The 18,522-nt window shown below is 46.3% G+C and overlaps 3 protein-coding genes and 1 pseudogene across 6 annotated transcripts in view; 1 reads left to right on the top strand and 3 right to left on the bottom strand.

Annotated features, from left to right (window-relative positions):
* The window catches only part of Dnajc17 (DnaJ heat shock protein family (Hsp40) member C17), a 63,259-nt gene extending 56,800 nt beyond the window's left edge, over positions 1-6,459 (bottom strand). For both annotated transcript variants that reach the window (XM_004623404.2, XM_023711546.1), the window contains exon 1: positions 6,303-6,459. In XM_004623404.2, coding sequence (XP_004623461.1) covers positions 6,303-6,380 — 78 coding nt within the window. In that variant the 5' untranslated portion in view covers positions 6,381-6,459. The remainder of the gene's footprint in view (positions 1-6,302) is intronic.
* A 102-nt stretch (positions 6,460-6,561) lies between these two features.
* Zfyve19 (zinc finger FYVE-type containing 19) lies at positions 6,562-15,923 on the top strand. 2 transcript variants are annotated; one of them, XM_023711531.1, is made up of 11 exons: positions 6,562-6,768; positions 8,059-8,180; positions 8,566-8,616; positions 9,032-9,147; positions 9,248-9,393; positions 9,761-9,869; positions 13,939-14,148; positions 14,680-14,759; positions 15,051-15,149; positions 15,237-15,373; positions 15,450-15,923. In XM_023711531.1, the coding sequence occupies exons 1-11, from the start codon at positions 6,715-6,717 to the stop codon at positions 15,526-15,528; spliced, it is 1,203 nt and encodes a 400-aa protein (XP_023567299.1). In that variant the 5' UTR covers positions 6,562-6,714; the 3' UTR covers positions 15,529-15,923. The 2 variants fall into 2 exon arrangements, with proteins under 2 accessions (XP_023567299.1, XP_023567305.1); XM_023711537.1 differs by lacking the exon at positions 13,939-14,148 and having other exon boundaries at positions 15,450-15,922.
* LOC105741569 lies at positions 11,206-12,113 on the bottom strand (annotated as a pseudogene).
* A 130-nt stretch (positions 15,924-16,053) lies between the features above and the next one.
* Positions 16,054-18,522, bottom strand: part of Ppp1r14d (protein phosphatase 1 regulatory inhibitor subunit 14D) — an 11,730-nt gene continuing 9,261 nt past the window's right edge. The window contains exons 2-4 of one of the 2 annotated variants that reach the window (XM_004623401.2): positions 17,414-17,497; positions 17,228-17,260; positions 16,054-16,998 (exon numbers count right to left, since the gene is read on the bottom strand). In XM_004623401.2, the coding sequence (XP_004623458.1) occupies positions 16,933-16,998; positions 17,228-17,260; positions 17,414-17,497 (183 nt within the window). In that variant the 3' untranslated portion in view covers positions 16,054-16,932. Of the gene's footprint in view, positions 16,999-17,227; positions 17,498-18,522 lie in introns of both variants that reach the window. The other variant, XM_023712947.1, reaches the window with a different exon arrangement.

Below are 18,522 nucleotides of genomic sequence, written 5' to 3'. Positions count from 1 at the left end.
AAAAAAAAAAAAAAAAAGAAGTGAATGGCTCAGACCGGCTCCTAAGAGGTAGGAGTACAAAGAGGAGTAAGGCACAAAGCAAATAAAAACAGCTTGAATATGTAATGGTAAAAATCAGTGCTAGAATGGAGGAGAGCCAGCTACTACAGAAGAGAGTAATAAGTTGAGCAAGTACTAACGTAAGGATGGTGACACATGCCTACAATTCCAGTTGTATGGCAAAGGTAAAAACAAGTTCAAGGTCAGCCTAGGCAACCAAGAGACTTTGTTTCAAAATAAAAAGGGCTGAGGGTGCAACTCAATGGTAGAGCACTTGCCTACCATGCACAAGCCCCTGGGACCACCAAAAAAAGATGAACAAAAAATAGGGAGGGAGAGAAGAGGAAGAAGGGCACAGAAAGATAAGGCCTCTCTGAAGAAGCCATTTAAACTAAGTTGTAAAGGATAAAAGCAATCCAGTAAGGGAGGAAAAGCATTTCTGGCAGATGGAAAACCATATAAAAACAAGAAATTCTATTGAGCATTTCATTAAAAATGTAATAGGGCCTTAAGGGAACACCAGTATCATTTCATTCTCTGTTACGTGAGATTAGAGAAGCATAATAGATTAGAATAGGTTGGAAGCACACAGACAAATGGATTGGATTGGGGATAAAGGAAAAGAAGACAATAGGTTTCAGACTTATTTGAGAGGAAGCTGGGTGTGGTGGCACACACCTGTAGTCCCAGCACTTGGGAGGCTGAGGCAGGAAGATCACCATGAGTTCAAGGCCAGCCTGGGCTCCATAGTGAGCTCAAGACCAGGCTGAACTGCACAGACTCTGTCAAAAAACAAAACAAAAGAACTGTTTGGGAGGTTGGCCCATGAGGACTTGGAAAGTACCAAAATGACTCTGCTCCCCAGTTTAAGGGGGTGGAGCTTGGTGGCAGAGTGCTTGCTTAGCACATGCAAGGCCCTGAATCAGATTCCCAGAACAATAGGGGTAAAATACTAGCTTGAGTGACTGGTATGATGGCACTACTTACTAAAATAGTCTCAGAAGTCTGACAAAGGAGCAGGTTTGGAGTGAGAAGTTTAAGAGTTCAGTTTTGGATATAGCAAGACTTAGAGCCCTGTGCTACATCCAAGCAGAGAGATCAAATAGGCAGATGAGTATATTATGACCTTAGGCCGCAGAAAGTGGTGTGAATGAAAGTTAAATTTGGTGTTAATGGTCATCCCTGTCACTTAATTGTGCAGGGCAGGGCCAGAATGACATGGTGGAAAGAATAGGGTCCTGGATGGGCATCAGGTTTTAGTTCTACTCAATTCTGTCATTGATTTTGAGACTAGTGGCTGGCTGGTGGGATTCTCACCCTGACTAACTGTATATGCTGGTGCCTGTGAGCCAGGCAGCTGCACTGAGGATGGCGATGTGTAACAGAGGGGTCACGCTTGGAGTGCCTGCCATCCTGGTCTTCTAAATATGTACTTCTTGTCATGACATACCAATTATTGCTATACTGTCTCTCAAGTAAAACGTTTTTTTTTTCTTTAATTAATAAATGGAAAAAAAAAGACACAATAAGAAAAAAAAATGTCACAGGTCTGTCCTGTTACAATTCTGTATATGGTTAGATTTCTAAATTTCTTTGTAAAAATATGTAAATGCTTATTTCTAGTTTTTTTTAAAAAATTATTTTTCCTTCATATTCTGTAAGGATTTAAAGATCAATATATCAATATTTGATGGAAAATACCTGTTCCATGATATGCCAAAGATGTTTGATATTTAGACAGACAGGGTAAACCGAACTGCATATATTGCAGGTTATAATAAGCTTCTCTCCTGGAGGGTTAACAACCTATGTTAGCAGATCAAAATTGGAGAAAAGGAAGGGCTGCAAGGTCAGCCAACATTTTGGCCCTAGCCTTTCAAGGTCAGAGAAGACTCGGGACATAGGAGAACCTGTACTCTAACATCATGTAACTCAGTTGTACTCCAAATTTTTTGATCAAGGAGATTATGGAGTCACAGAGGAATGTGATCAATGATGTATAGTGTGCCTGAGGAAAGTCACATGGAGAGAAAAAACATTCTCTCAGGCTTTCACAGAGAGCAAATTGGTCAAGCAGTGGCCGTGATTCATCCTCATGGCTGACACTGACAAAGGATCTACAAAGTGCGGTACAAGGCTACAGGATAAATCCTGAAGGTACCTAACTGACCTTATCAGATACAAAAGTTACATTTCTTGCTATATAGGTCTTGCTTTATCTTGGTCTTAACCATCCAGCAGAAAAGTATAAAAACAAGATATATAAAGTAAAGCCATATTGCTGTAAAAGGCTCAAGTCAATAACTTCTGAGGATAACCCACTAATATTATACACTGCTAGACAGTGTTGGATTGTTTTGCTAAAATCAAACATCAATAATATTTAGATGCCAATAGAATACCCACCTCTGACAGGACTAAACAAAAAAAGGGGATACAAAGGAAAGATTTTGTATTTATATATACAAAATAGGATAGATATACAGCTACTTTCACTTAATTCAATGAGCAGAAAAAGGTGTACTAATAGTGTTTGGACAGGATATCCTGTCTGCTTCTTCTACTATGGATAACCACTAAGAATATAACAATGTACAATGTATTGATTATCGAAACACTCCTATTAATCGGCTTTGAAACTGTCTCATTCATATTTGTTTCTCAATAAAATTAAAATAAAAAAAAATAAAAATAAAATTCTGTCATTGAACACCCTCTCTAACTTTGTTTCATATCAGCAATACAAAGAGGTAGATCCTCTTTGTGATCCTCCTGTTTTCAGCCTCCCCAGTGCTGATAAACTCAGGGGTTTTGTGGAAGTGGGGTTACTAGGGATTGAACTCAAAGCCTTTGCATTGAGTGGATCTCTGGCCCATTTTTTAAATTTTTAGACATGGTCTTGCTAAGTTGCTAAATTACCCAGGATGGACTTCAATTTACAATCCTCCGGTCTTGGCCTCCCAGAGTGCTCAGATTACAGGCATGGGCCACCACACCTTGGTGGTTGGGGTTTAGTTTTTTTCTGGATACAAGTTATTTCCTCCCCACCAAAATAAATATGAAAAAAATTATTATACACAATTTTAGGAGTTCCCTCAGTTCCTCGAGACCAGTTTGCTTGTTGACCAAGGTACACCAAAACCTAAATGTAAGAAAACTGTAGCAGAATCTGATGTCATGTTCAAGGGAAAAGTTCCTTTGATAAACTTCAGCTGGCACCAATGATGTTCTAGAGGAAGTTATTTGGCAAGCTGGAGTTTATCAGCCAAATGTAAAGTAGTGCCCAAATTCATGGATTTTATTTAAAATGGTGTGCTCAAAGGATTTAAGGGAAAACTAATTCATGTATTCAAAAAATACATGAACACTACAGACTATTTCAGTCTGTTAGAAGATAACAGCAATATAATTCTGCTGGGACACTCTCAAGATTTAAGAATAGCAGATGGGATAGCTAATGTTAAACGTATTCTGAAAATTGGATATCTAAATGACAGAGTTTATGAGCTTTTAGAAAAATATACAGACTCCTGTCCTGTTTTCCTATAGCACTGATAACAAACAGGAAATGAAAGCCTTAAAAAAAGAGTCTCTAGGTTGAAAACTACCATTTTCTAAAGATATCTGCCTTCCCATGTTCATTGCAGCACTATTCACAATAGCTAAGCTAACTAACCACACACACACACACCACACACACACACACACACACACACACACACACTAGATTATTCAGCCTTAGAAAGGAGATCATGGGGGCTGGTGAGATGGCTCAGTGGTCTAAAGCACCTATTTAAAACAAGCTTAGCAAAGCACAGGGACCACGGTTCAATCCTCCAGCACCACATGCCAGCCAGCCCCCGCCCCCTGGTGGGCTGAGCTGAGCTGGCCACACACACACACACACACACACACACATGCATAAATAAAAAATAAAAAAAAAAATAAAAATGACTTTAAAAAAAAAAAAAAAAGAAAGGAGATCATGATACCTGAGACAACTTGGATAAGCCCTAAGGATATCCTGTTAAGTGAATAAGCTAGACATAGAGGAAAGTATAGCAGGATCTCACTTATATGTGGAACCTGAGGGAAGAAATGAAAAAAAGAACTACTATGTTACATGGCCAGACAACCAAAGTTTAGGTGGTCTTCCTCATATACACTTTAAATATTTCTTAGGTCTCTAGGTTCCCCTAAAGAACATGACAGTTAATAAACCAAGGAAAGGGACACTAGCACCTACCAGGCCCTAGATTTCCCTTACTTTCTACGCAAAAGTATCCCTCACCATAAAGTCAGCCAATGCATCCACCCAAAGTGAAAACGGAAGTGCTGAAAAGAAGTGGCTGCTGAGAAAGAATAATCAGTAACAGATGACATCTTTCTCAAGAAGCCACCTACTTTTTAAGACTTATCTTTTTATTTTTTCTGTTATATTTCAGACAAAATAGACTACATACTCTTAGTGCCCAGCACCTAGTAAATATTATATAGAAGTTTGGCATTATTGAAATATTAAAGATCTGAGACAGGCATAGTAGATGCTTTTGGTTGTTGTTCTTCTCCTTCTTCTCCTTCTTCTCCTTCTTCTCCTTCTCCTTCTCCTTCTCCTTCTTCTTTTTTTTTTTTTTTCCAGTACTGGGGTTTAAATGCAGGGCTTAACACTGAGCTAGGTTCTCTAGCCAATTTTTCATTTTGAGACAGGGTCTCAGTAGGTCCCTGAATTTCCCAAACTGGGCTCAAATTTGCAGTCCTCCTGTCTGCCTCCCAAAGTGCTGAAATTACAGGTGTGCACCACCACACCTGGCTCCTACTGCCTCCTCCTGAAAGTTCACTCAGCGCTTCAGCAGCACAGTTGAGAAGTACAGGGGTATGCCCATCAGTATGGGCATTCATTTTCATCCAATAAATTATCAGCTTCTGCTGCCTATATTGTTACAACTATGGCCATGAACCAGTGAGAAACAGAAACCTCATGAACAGCTTGATCAGTGTCAACCCCAAGGCCCTTGATCCACATTTGCCTTACAATTCTAATACTATTTTTGGTTGACTAGCACTTTCTGAGAAGGACAACACCTGAACATAAGCCACTTGAAAATGGTGGGGGGGGGTGTGCAGGGAGATGGAACAATGGAATAAGAGCTTCCCAGGTGTGCTGTGCCAACCCTGCCCCGCACTGAGAGACTGGGCCTGGTGGTGTGCACCTGTAATCCTAGCGCTTGGGAGGCAAAAAACAGGAGGATCACTATGAGTCTGATCTGTATAGTGAGACCCTGTAGACCCTAGGAAGAAAGAAAGAAAGAAAGAAAGAAAGAAAGAAAGAAAGAAAGAAAGAAAAAAGTATAATGGGTTAACTGAATTTTGTCCTTTAACTGAGCGAAATTATTAGAAAAAAACCTAATGCTTCCTGTTATTTACTCTAAAAAATGAGTTCTTCCTGCTCAAGGCTGTTTAACAATAAATGTCTTGTCAAGGCAACAAGCTAAAGCAAACTCCCTCCCTAACCGTCTCTGTAAACATAACTTAAGATGTATCTTATAAAAATATGCCTTTATCACTAAACTGTAAAAGACCCCTCAGTTACAGTTTGCAGCTGTTTCAAATAAATGTAGTTTTCTGTTGTTCTGTGCTGGATAACAAATTTGCTTACCAAACTGGACGTGATTTCTGTTATAAATACTCACCTGCTACCTACATTCGCTTGTCGCTCAGTCATTTCCTGCGAGAGAGTGGACTGACGACCCTGAGCTCAGTAATAAAGGCTCTATATTCAAATTCCTATCTGGCTGATCTCGTTCCTATGCTGAGTGACCCATAACAGAAAGGAAGGAAGGAAAAGAAGGAAGGAAGGAGGAGGGAAAGGAAAAGAGGAACGAAAGAAAGAGACAGACAAGACAGACCGACAGACAGGCCTCTAGTCACAGTGGATGCAGAAGTAGGCAAGAGGGCTGAGGCTGCGCAGGCGCAGAGAAGAGGTCAGGTTTCCCTCTCAGGCTCACCATCGCCTCTCCAAAGCAGCGGCCACAGAGAGTACAGGCACCTGGTGCGAAGAGCCCTGGGTGCCCCTTTCCCCGTGAGTCCCTCATACCGTCCAGGAAAGGTCTCAGCGCCCGCCTTCTAAGGCCATCGAGCAACCCCACGCTCCCCGCCCAGGACCCAACCAAACCTGGAGAATTAGCGCCAGCAGCAGTCAAGGCGCCTGGACAGGAAAGGACAGCAAGCCGTTCAGGATATGCCTTTCGCTCCACCGTTCTTACCTCTTTGTCAGCCGCCTGCTCCTCAATGCCTAGCAGCGCGTACAGGTCCATCTGTAACAGCTCCTTGGTCACCGCCATGACTCCAGCCCTGACTGGATTCGTACTACAACTCCCATGAGCCCAGGCAGAGGTGGGGCTTCTGGCTCTGGTCGGCCGCGTGTCGCTTAGCCCTCTGGGAATCACCGAGATCATCGAGTTCCGGTTCTGACTTGAGAGAGCATGCAACTGCAAGTGAACTACGACTCCCAGCAGCCCCCGCTCCCGCTGCTTCCGGTCTCTAGGATTTCCCCAGCCCCAGGCCGCCTGCTGATCGCTGGAGTGGGCGTGTGGGACGTGGTGGCCAGGTGGTCAGGGGCTGGGGTCTGGCCTGCCGTACTTCAGCCTTGCAAGGCGTGCTACTCTGGAAGACAGGATGGAGAGTAGGTGCTACGGCTGCGCTGTCAAGTTCACCCTCTTCAAGAAGGAGGCGAGTCTTCCCTAGGGCTGGAGGGCCAGGGAGGACGAGGAGTGACATGAAAAGCGTGGGACTTATGTTGCAGAGACCCGCTTTTATTGTCTTTTTAACCCTTTGATGAAGTCATTGAGCCTCTCTTGGTCCGATGTGAGGGTCCAGAAAGGTGCTGGGAGTGAAAGTACCCAATATACTATAAAATATGTTGCTGTCATTTTCAGAAAGCTATGCTTTTTCTGCTTCCCAAGTGTGGCATCTGCCTGTTTCTCCTTTGTATCCAGCGTGGTCTTTGGTACCCCGTGACTGTGTCTATCAAAGTGTTCCCTTTGCTCCCCTCCCATCTCCGTAACCAGCCTTTGCCCAGGTCTCTCTTCAATAACCACCCTTCCTCCTCCCCCCGGGGCACCAGTCTGCCAGATTCCCTTGGCAAACAGCAGGTTTTCTGTACTTCAGCTGTGGCCAGAGCATCTGACTAGAAGATGATGAAACCAGATGGGGTGAATGAATTCCACGTAGGCAGACAGGACCAGGTGGCACTTAGATGACTGTATTTTAGAGTAAGTTCAAATTTGACCTCTGCTGTCTTATAGGGTGACTTTAGTTTGAACAAGTCATGTACTTCTTAGCGCCCCCCCCCATAGGAAAAATAGCCCGGTGTGGTGGTGCACACCTGTAATCCAAGCCCTCGAGAGGCTGAGGCAGGATTTTCTCAGTTTGAGGCCAGCCTGAGCTACATAGTGAGTCTAGACTACCCTGAACTACATAGCAATACCCTACCTCCCAAAAAATTAATAAAAAGAAATAAATACAATAGGGAAAGTAATAGTGGTCATCAGCATTAAATAAGATAATGTATATAGATTGAAGGCTAAGTCAGATGATGAATGTTAAGTACTAAATTTAGTGCCTGGCACACAGTAAGTGCTTAATAGTAGCTATTGTTCTCAGCTTATTCTGAGCCAAGTTTTAACAGAGTAGAAAAGCGTGGGCTCTGTACTTACAAGCTTCTCTCTTGTTGAAGAACCCATAGTCTAAAGCACAGGGCTTTGCCTGTGGCAGGGAATTGAAGATGATAGGAAGCATGGCAATTCTGCAGAAAGCTTTATGTGATTTGTATGAGACTGTAATCCCAGGAATTGCATTGCCCACTACCCAGTCTCTTCCTGGATCTTGGGGCCCCACTTTTCCTCCTCCCGAGAAATAATCACAACTTCATGTCTTCTCTCTGTGTGCTTGGAGAGTCCCAGGGAGGAGCCTACTGGGGAGGGTGAGAAGTAGATCCTCCTGCTTCGTGTTTTTTTGTAGTATGGCTGTAAGAATTGTGGCAGGGCCTTCTGTTCTGGCTGCCTTGGCTTCAGTGCAGTGGTGCCCCGAACTGGCAACACTCAACAGAAAGTCTGCAAGCAGTGCCACGAGATCTTGACCAGGTGAGAGGCCAACATGCATGTGCATGAGAGGTCAGTTAAGCATGGCAGTAGGTCTCTGGCCAGTCATCAGAGGTCAGCCCAGGTAGTGTTGTGTTTGTGTTTTTTTTTTTTTTACCATTTATTTATTTATTTATTTATTTATTCTGTGTGTGTGTGTGTGTGTGTGTGTGTGGCCAGCTCAGCCCACCAGGGGGCGGGGCTGGCTGGCATGTGGTGCTAGGGGATCGAACCGCGGTCCCTGTGCTTTGCCAAGCTTGTTCCAAGTAGGTGCTTTAGACCACTGAGCCGTCTCACAGCCCCCAGGTAGTGTTTTTGTTTTGTTTTGGCGGGGAGGTGCTGAGTGGTGGGATGGCAGGATTTCTAACACCAGATTACTTCTCTGTAGAGGATCTTCTGCCAATGCCTCCAAGTGGTCACCACCTCAGAACTATAAGAAGTAAGTACTGAGGATAAAAAAGAAAAATGGGCATGGAAAAGAACAAGTAGAACTCTTCTAGTATCTAGAAGAACTCTTCTAGTTCCATGAATAGAACTAGACTCTTCTAGTCTCTAGATCAAATGAGTGCAGAGGCAGGAGAATACCCACCTCTCAGGTTGTTGACTGCCCATTTGGGCGCAGAAAACAACTCATCAGCCCTGTCCATAGAAAAGGCATTTGGTAGGTCTTGACCTTTCACCCAGACCTGGGGTTGGTCAGCTGGGTTGGGTTGCAGAGAAACAGAGTGCGGGTTCCATGCAAGATTGCCCACTGGTGGCCTCCCACAATGCCCAGAAATGATTTGGTGGGAAACTGAGTAGATGCCTTCAGTCTCCCTTTTGCCCTCAAGAGCCTGTGTCTTATATCCTGCCAGGCGTGTAGCAGCTTTGGAAGCCAAGCAGAAGCCCAGTCCTCAGAGCCAGGGGCTAAGCCAGCAAGACCAAGTCATCGCTGAGCGCCTAGCACGGCTCCGCCAGGAAAACAAACCCAGTGAGTGGGGGCAAGCAAGATGGCCAGAAAGATAGAGTCTGGGGCTTATGGGATCGGGGTTGCTGTGAGCCTTACACTGATATCCCCATGCCAACTGCAGAGTCAGTACCCTCACAGGCAGAGATAGAGGCACGGCTGGCTTCACTGAAGGATGAACTCCGGGGTCCCATCCCTTCCACCCAGGAGATGGAGACTCGGCTTGCAGCACTGCAGGGCAGGGTTCTGCCTTCTCAGACCTCTCGTCCGGTGAGTGGTATGGTTTGGGAGGGAAGCGATTCCTAGGGCAAGAACCTTGAAGAGCCCCAGATACATGCTTGGTCATGTACTTTTCAGGAGTAGGTAAGCCCTCCCAACTACCTCCTGAGCCTCAGGACTGTTGCCAGGCCAAGGAACAAGTGACAAGTAGCAGGATTGACTGGGTCAGAAAAGAGTGGATGTGATTCAGTCCTATTGGGGTCTACCAGACTCACTTGATTGTGGGCCTTGAATTTATCTCCCTCCCCTGAACTTTGAGAGCTGCTGAGCATCCATTTCTGACCCAGACTGCTTCTAGCCTTATAGTACAGCTTTCCCTCTTTCCTCATTCCCCACTGAGGTTTCCTCCTCTGGCCAGGCACATCAGACACCAGACAGCAGGACCCAGGCTCAGCAGACTCAGGATCTGCTAACACAGCTGGCAGCTGAGGTGGCTATTGATGAACGCTGGGGACGAGGAAACTCAGGTAACCCCTTTAGTGGGCTCCTCCATGGGCTTGCTCTTCCTCTTTTTCCAGATGGAAGAGACTCTGCTGTCTACCCTTTGAAAAGGTGAATATAAATCAGAGAGCGAGCAATAAGGGCAACCATTTATTGAATACTCCAAAGGAAGCCAGTATGGGCCTAGTGGTTAAACGTATGGATTTTAGAATCAGACCATGTATCCCAGTTGTACACTTACTAGCTATGTGACCATGAAAGTTACTTACCTCTCACTTTCCCCATGTGTAAAGTGGATGATGTATATGTTAAAACCTCATGGGTAAGTGGAGGAGGAATTGAGTTAATCCAGTAAGCACTTATAGTAAGTTCTTAGCGTTCTCTGCAATGATGGTGATGATGATAAAAAGAAAGAGGCTATCATAATGCTGGCCATAGTGGCACATGTCTGTAATCTCAGCACTGAGAGGCTGAGGCAAGAGAGTTGCTGTGAGTTTGAGAGCAGCCTGGGCTACAGAGTAAGTTCAAGGCCAGCTTGAACTGCAGAGTGAGAGCCTGTCTCAAAAAAAAAAAAAAAAAAAAAAAGCTATCATAACTTTCCACAATAGCCTGCCCTGTGTTTCTCAGATGTAGCTTTTACTTTTTTTTTTGTTGTTGTTGTTAGTCACGACCTTGTTTATTTACAAGCACTGGATAAATCCCTAACCTCTGGAGACAGCAGCCCTACCCAGCTCAGTTAAGTACTGCAACTGGGGGTGGGGTGGGGTACGGAAGGTTGGAAGGAAGAATTGAAGGAAACATAGACTGGGGAAATATACCCCGCATTAAATAATTATATACACATCAGTTCCCGTGGTGCTGTACAGAGCAGCGACTGGCTCCACCCCAACAGGACACGGAATGTGGAGAGAGGAGAGGGTACTGAGGTCAGAGCCAGCCCCTGGTGAAGTGCAATAGCAGCAGCAAGGTCCTAAGTGGTGCATGAGAGGGAGGGGAAGCCCCAGGGCAACCCACCCCCACCCTGCCCTGGAATGTATAAGGGACAGGAATGGGTCTCAGGGAGCATATAGGAAGGACAAGGCTAGAACCATCAGTAGGACCCAGGTTTAGGGGCAACACCTTGCCCAATTCACCCTAAACACAGCAACCCTTGGAGGAAAGCAGAAGGCCAGCAGTGGTTTTTCTCTACCCCTCCAAACCTAAGTGGGGGCCTGGTTACTTCCTAACTCTCCCCTGGGAAAAGGAAGGCAGCTGCCTGGCTTCCACATAGAAGCCCAGGGAGCCTTTTACTCCAACTCCCTTTGTAGTGTCACTGTCCCCACCAGGGAGGGGCCAGGCACAGTCTGTGGCTCATCAGGGGACTCAGGAGAAGTTCTGGACAGGGTGGCTGACCTTCATATAGGCCCAGTCAAGAACCCGGCCCAAACACAGCACAGCCAACAGGATGACAAATGCCCAGGCTGCATATCACCTCCATATCGTTGTGCATGTTTCCATGTCCCCAAAGCGAGCCCAGTGGCTGTGACTGCCAAAAGCAAGCCAAGCAAGAAGCAGCAGATACATCTCTTTCTTGGATATCTGCGCCCAATAGATGACACTTTCCTGCTGTGTGGGCACCGTGCCAAGGTTCGGTCAGTGAACTCAGTCCACAGAAAAGTATTCTTGCAATGTCCACAGATGACCCTAACACCCATCGGCTGTGGTTCTGGACTCAGAGGTCCTGGATGGACAGGGCCCAGGTTGATGATTCTTTGCAATAGGGCCTAGGGCAGGCAATCCGCTAGGATGTCACTTTGCAGATAAGGAGACAGTTACAGGGACGTCGAACATATTTTTTCCCTGGGGGTGCATTCTTGATTGGAGTGGCTTCATTGCAGACACCACATTTGACTACATGCTGATGTATCTTGCCTTCCACGTTGGTGAGAGACTGGCAGACTCGGCAGGAGATTGTGGGTGCATTGCCACTGTCCGGGCTGGTCAGAGGGGAGTAAGGGGGTGTGTCCTCCCCAGGCAGCACCGCTGGACACCCCTCAGGGAACGGGGAAAATGACCAGGCTCCTCCAAAACCTTCTCCATTCCCGAGATCGGGGTAGATTGTAGGAGAAAGCAGGTATCGCCGCGGCACAGGTGCCACAGTCCCCCCAGCTTGTACTTTTATGTACATTTTTCTTTCTTTATTTAGAGGCAGGGTCTCATTATGCAGCCTAAGTTGACCTCAGACTCGCAGTATCCTCCTGCCTCAGCCTCCCTAGTACAGAATTGCAGGCATATGCCATCATACCCAGTGCAGTGTATACTTTTTTTTATTTTTTGTCTTTTTGTGACAGTGTCTTACTATGCATTTTAAGCTGGTCTTGAACTCACTTTGTAGCCTAAGCTGGCTGTAAATTCACAGTGATCCTCCTGCGAATTACGGGTGTGTGCCATCACGGCCAGCCAGCATATACTTTTTTTTTTTAATTTATTTACTTTCTTATTTTAAAGAAAAAGAAACAAAAAACAAAATTCCAAAACCATATGATAGGAGGGTAATAATGGTTAATACGTTGCATAGTGTTATCTTTAAATTACTTAGAGTAAAAGGTATCAACACTTAATTTTCCAAACAATATTAGAACAAACCTATTTATCTTTGCTTTATCCTCTTTTTCTCTTTACGCAGCTCAAGTTTGTTGTCAGTTTCTTTCCCACTCTTTTACTTTCTCAGATAAAGTTTGCACTGCTAAAAAAAAAAAAAGAGGCTGTTGAAAATTAAATTCAGCTAGGTGTGGTGGCACACACCTGTAATTCCTGCACTGCAGAGGCTAAGGCAGGAGAATTGCCTCAAGTTGGAGGCCAGCTTGGGCTATATAGTGAGTTCAAGATTAGCCCGAGTTAGAGAGAGGCCCTGTCTCCAAAAAGAAAGAGAGAGAAAATTCAATTTAAAGTTTAGGCACACGGTCCCAAACTCAATCCCCATTGCCGCAATGAAAAATAAAATAAAGTTTAGAGCTAAGGATATAGCTTAGTGGAATAAATGCCTTCCTGGCAAGAGCAAGGTCCCGAGTGATCCCTGATACCAGCAACAAAAATTTAGTTGCTTAATGCTGCTAGCCACATGTTCAGACCCATATGAACTCATGGTTGCCATCCTAGACAACACACATAAAGGATGTTATGGGGAATGTTTGCATCATAGAAAATTCTATTGGACAGTGCTACTTGAAGACTTTAGAGCACTTGTTATCAGGGATAAGTATTCCCCCTGGGCACTTCTGTAAATGTCTGAAGGCTTTGTGCTTGTCACAGCTCAGGATAGAGTTGTCATCTGGCAGGTGTGCTGTTAACATCCTAGGTCAGCTCCCTCCAGCAAAGAATTATGCCACTCCAGTGTGTCAGTAGAACTAAAATCGAGAAACCCTGCCTGACACTATCTCATTAAGAATCAATCTTGAGTCATATATTTTCATCCTGCTTTACAAATGAAGAAACTGAAGCCTGCTGAGCTTAAGAAACTTTTTTTTTTTTTTTTTTTTTGGTACCAGCAATCAAACTCAGGACCTTGTGCTTGCCAGGCAGGCACTTATGCTGATGAACTATATCTCTGGCCCAAGCTTAAGGAACTTGACCAAGGTGGCACAACTCAAACAGCAGAGATGGAAGCTGGGAAGTTGAATCCACAGCTGTCTCATTTCACATCTCTTACTCTGGCATTTAGGCTGAATGTGACCATGGCAGAGCCACACCCACTCTAAATTCTTCCTGCCCAGTGATGTGTATGACCTCAGCTTCACTCAGGCCCTCTGTGCTGCTCCTGAGAAATGCTAATTCCAACTCTGAAAGGCAGGGAGACTGGCTGCACTTTGGCTTCCACCTATCCTGATCTTTTAGGGAGGTGAGTCTCAAACTATGGGACACCTACCCTGTATCAGGTGGGGATGGATGAAAAAGATATCATTTGGAAAAATGGAGGAAATACTAATTTTTTATTTGTAATGTAAGCCATAGATGCTAGTACTAGCAGAACACTGGTAATGTATGAAAAGTGGTCTGTGTCTCATGGGGAGCGACCTTAGAATGCTTCTGCCTCCCTAACTCCATTACTTTTTCCAGCTGCCGCCTCTCTCCAGAATGACCTCAACCAGGGTGGTGTAGGGAACCAGCACATTAATTCCCAGGGGCAGGCCAGCTGCTCCCTGGAAGAGAAAAACAGGCTTCTGGCTGCAGCAGCACTTGAGCTCCAGGAAGAGAACACCAGGCAGGAGCAGACCCTGGCCCTTGCCAAGCGACTGGCTGTGTTGCAGGGACAGGACCCCAACAGAGGTAAAAATTAGGGTCAGCTGCTCACTCATGGCCGTCCATTGGTCAAGGCCTTCCTCTCTCCTAGGCCAAGCTGTCCCTGCTAATGTTGAGTCAGGGACCAGGAGTTTCTGAGCCCACAGCCATGAGGAATGGACTAGGGCAGTGGTGGCGAACCGATGGCATGTGTGCCCCAGTGGGCACTTTGTACCACTGAAAGCTCTCAAAGGTTCACCATCACTGTGCTAGGGCAAAGCAATGGATGAGGAATCAGCGGCAGCCCTCAGACGGCAGGAGCATCTTCCATCTGTTTAGGTGCTGAGGCCTCTTTTCCTGTTCCCAATCCTCAGAGCTGCTTCAGTGATGGCCCAGCCTTGCAGGGTGGGACAGGGAGAGATAAGTTCTGATCAGGGCAGTTAACGAGGCTTCTCAGCTCTGGGAAAAGTGCCTGGGAAACTAACCAGCTATAGAAGGCAAGAGGACCACCACTCAAGTGAAATCTCTCACCCTCACTTCTTCACTTCTTCCCCTCTTCCTACCTCTCCTTTGTTCAAGTGATCCTCCAGGACTGCTGCCTCCCAGACAGTAATGAGGATGAGGATGAGGAGACAGCCATCCAGAGAGTCATGCAACAGGTGGGCCTGGCTTTCCTGCCCACCTATCTGGGTCCTGTCTCTGTCCTGTGCCATACATCTGCCTGGCCCTGTTCACCTGGCCCCTACTCTGGGGCTATGTGACCTTGTATCTAGTTGGAACTTTCTGTCCATGTGATAAGGTCCTTCTCCCTAGTCTCTTGAGATGGGAATCAGCAGCCTCAGGCAAGAGGTAACAGAAGTAGAGTGGAGAAGCTGAAACTGAAGAGTGCAGAACTACTGAGAGAGAGACATCTAGGCCTAGAGCAGGGTATCTTTCCACCCTATCCACAGCTCACTGAAGAAACTGCCTTGGATGAGGCAAGTGGCTTTAACTTTCCTGTGAAGTTAGCTTCTCAACACCAGGCCCGACCCTGGAAGGCAGAGCCTGAGGTAAGAAAAGCCCCAGGCTGCCCACAGCCCTCCTCCCACCTGGCTGACTGTTCCCATCAGGTACCTCACTTCCTGCATTCCTTCCAGTCTCTGAAGGTCCAGCCCATGGCTCCTAGGCCTGAGACTGAGGAAGAAGAGCTCCCCTGGTGCTGCATCTGTAATGAGGATGCCACCCTGCGCTGCGCTGGCTGTGATGGAGACCTCTACTGTGCCCGGTGCTTCCGGTGAGAGAAGGTAGAATGTTCTGTGGGAGGACTTGGGCCACCTGAGGTCCCTGACCTTCAGTCCTTTGCTCCACAGGGAGGGCCATGATGCCTTTGAGCTTAAAGAGCACCAGACATCTGCCTATCACCCCCCACGTGCTGGGCAAGAGCACTGAGAACACGCTGATCCTCCTGAGAACCAGTCCCATGGGCAGCCTGTGGGCTGGCACCTCCAGCCCTAGGCCATCCAGTGGGACAGCAGCTTAGGCCACACTGATGATGGATGTGCCATGTCTGAGCTTTGATGTCCCTGGAAGGAGTTTCATTCAAGATGATGACTGGAGTGGCCAGAAAGAAGAACAAGTAGGGGCCCTTCTCCAGAAAACCTAAAGTAAGAGGCATGATGGGAAAAACCAAACTGAATCTGAAGGTGGGCCCTGTAGCCAGACTTTGGGGCCCAGAGCTCTCCCTGGTATGCAGTGAGTTTAATAAAGTATGCCGAATCCTTGGGCCTGGCATGTCTTTGTTGGTGATGCTTCTGGGGATTGAATCCAGTCTTCACTCATCTAAGCACATTTCCCTCTGAACTGCCTCCAGGCCCCCCAGTACCTCTTATCTCTAGAATCCTTTAGGTCCTGAGCCTCGGCCTTGTGGGAAAGGCACCAGTGATCCTGCACACTTTCCCAGCAGGAACAGCCCCACCCATCCTGCTGGCCTCAAGAACTAAGCATGAATATTCATTCAAGTGAACTGTCTTCCTGCTCTGGGCAGCCCAGTATGCCGCCAGACTCTCATGTTGGGTTTCTAGCACCCAGACAGTGCATGTAGTAACAATTTTGCAGACATGGCCACTTTCTACCTTACAGGGGCCCCACTTTCCCAGGTTCCTGTCCCAATTTGCCTGCCACTCCGACGGAGTATCTGTCTCTTGATAACTTCTTATGACCCAACAAGGCCTCACCTGTTCTTTTCCTGCTCATGACTGGAGCCAACTGAACAGACCTCAGACTGAGGCCTCCTGCATCAACTGTGAGGGAAGAAAGAGTCAGCCTCAGAGGGCCCCCAATCCAGCGAGGTGTTTCCAGTTACCTCCTCCCTGGGATTCACTGGTCTTGGCCATTTGACCCCCTATAGCTGGCGATGCCAGAATGATGTGTCTTACTCTGGGCCTTACTAATTTGTGATCTCTTCAAAACAGAACTGTGACTGTCACCTTTGAATTCTCAAGACTTGTTTGCATGGATGGTTGGGGAAGGCGTGGGTATAGTCCAGTGACTTAGGTTGTTGGTCTTCAGGGTTTCCCTTACCCTCCCTCCCCTCATCACAAACATAGTCCACACTCGACTCAGCCTTGTCTCCTTAAGATTTTATCCACATGGCTGCCAAGGAAAGCACAGGGCAGCAGCTAGGACTGGCTCCAGAGCACGCAGCCATGACTACACATACACTCGAGGCGTACAAGTGTCCTTCATCTTCCTTGGTCCTTAGGTCCCACAGAGCTGCTTTCTGCTCAGCCAGGATCTAAGAGGTCCTGCCAGACCCAGCAGTGCAGAAGCTGCAGAGGATGATAACCTTGAGGCTTATTTCTGAGGCCGGCTGAGTCTCCGAAGTTTTTTCAGTTGACTGAGCAGCTCAGAGATAAAAGGCTGAGGGAAAAAGGGGAGTGAGATTAAGGCCAGGGGTCCCACCCACCACCCACCCGTCACCCACCCATCCCCCTGCCCTTCCTAATCTAGTTCCAGCCCTACCTCCCTAGAGCCAGGAAATGGGAGAAGGAAACAGGACCAAGCTTTCCTTTCCAATACTTTTTGTCATCTATGTTAGCATCCCTCCACCCCACCTGCTCTTACCCCAGACCAGCTGAACATCCCTTACCTCAGTTGGGCGGGAGCAGTTTTGGAGAATGCCCTGAGTAAAAGAGATCAGAGTGGATGCCCAAGACACAGTACCTTCCCACAAGCCCCTACTCAGCCACCCACACCCCACCCAAGGAGGCAAAAGCCTGGGTTCCTGGGTTGCCCTGAGCCTAAAGCAGGCCCCATGACCTATCTCCCACCCTACCTCCAACTGAGTCCTCTGCTCCTCTGTGGATAGTTCCATTAGAGCCTCCAGGTCAATCTCCAGCTCAGAAGGTTCTGCTTGATCCTATTTGGGAACAACATGGATTACACTCACTCCTTACCCAGCCTAAGCCCTGGGACATCCTTTGGTCAGCTCTGCTCTTTACCTTACTGAGAGCATTTATTCATTTACCACTTAAAAGACATTTACTAAACACTCATATGCAACCTTCAAGTTCTTTAAAAAGTGTCTAGCTAGGCATGGTGCTCATGCCTATAATTGCCATGAGTTTGAATCTATTCTGAACCACATGGAGTGTTCAGGGCCTGAACTATAAAGTGAGAACTATAAAGTGAGACCCTGTTCAAAAAAAAAAAAAAAAAAAATGTCTTATTTTTCTTGCAGGTAGCAGCAGCTCACCTCAGCACTTTGAAGGCTGAGGCAAGAGGATCTCCTCAAGTTTGAGGCCAGTCTGAGTTATACAGTGAGTTCAAGGTCCGCCTGCATTATATAGAACCCCTGGTGGAAATATAGTAGTCACTGTGGAAGATGGTCTAGAAGTCTCTTATAGAACTAAACATACTCTTAACATACAATCCAGACATATCCACACAAGTTTGTGCACAGCCAGGTACAGCATGCATGTGCAGTCCCAGCTACTCAGGAGGCTGAAGTCAAAGGATGGTGAGTTTAAGCCCAGCCTGGGCAACTTGGCGATTCAGGGAGACATTCTCAAAATAAATAAAAATGGCTGGGTAAGTAGATCAATGTGAAGGCCCTGGGTTCAGTCTGAAGTATGGCCAAAATAAAAAATAAAATCTTAGCAATACTATGAAAATAATCACAGAATCCCTGAAAAGGTCTTGGGAATCACTAATAATCACTAGATCACCTTTCAAGAACTGTCATCCTAAATCGAGTGTTTTGGTGCTCACCTACAGTCCTAGCCCATCAGGGCTGAGATAAGAAGATCACCAAGAATTGGGGGCCAGCCTGGACTACCTAGTGAGACTCTAGTGGGCTGGGATGTAGCTCAGCAGCACAAGTGCCTGCCTGGCAAGCACAAGGTCATGAGTTCAATTTCTTTTTTTTTTTTTTTATTTTTTTTT

This window comes from Octodon degus, unplaced genomic scaffold (genome assembly GCF_000260255.1).
Source record: "Octodon degus isolate 3935 unplaced genomic scaffold, OctDeg1.0 scaffold00002, whole genome shotgun sequence".
Classification (NCBI taxonomy): domain Eukaryota; kingdom Metazoa; phylum Chordata; class Mammalia; order Rodentia; family Octodontidae; genus Octodon; species Octodon degus.
Note: the sequence above shows the minus strand (reverse complement) of the source record. Positions and strands in the feature narration are given on the sequence as shown.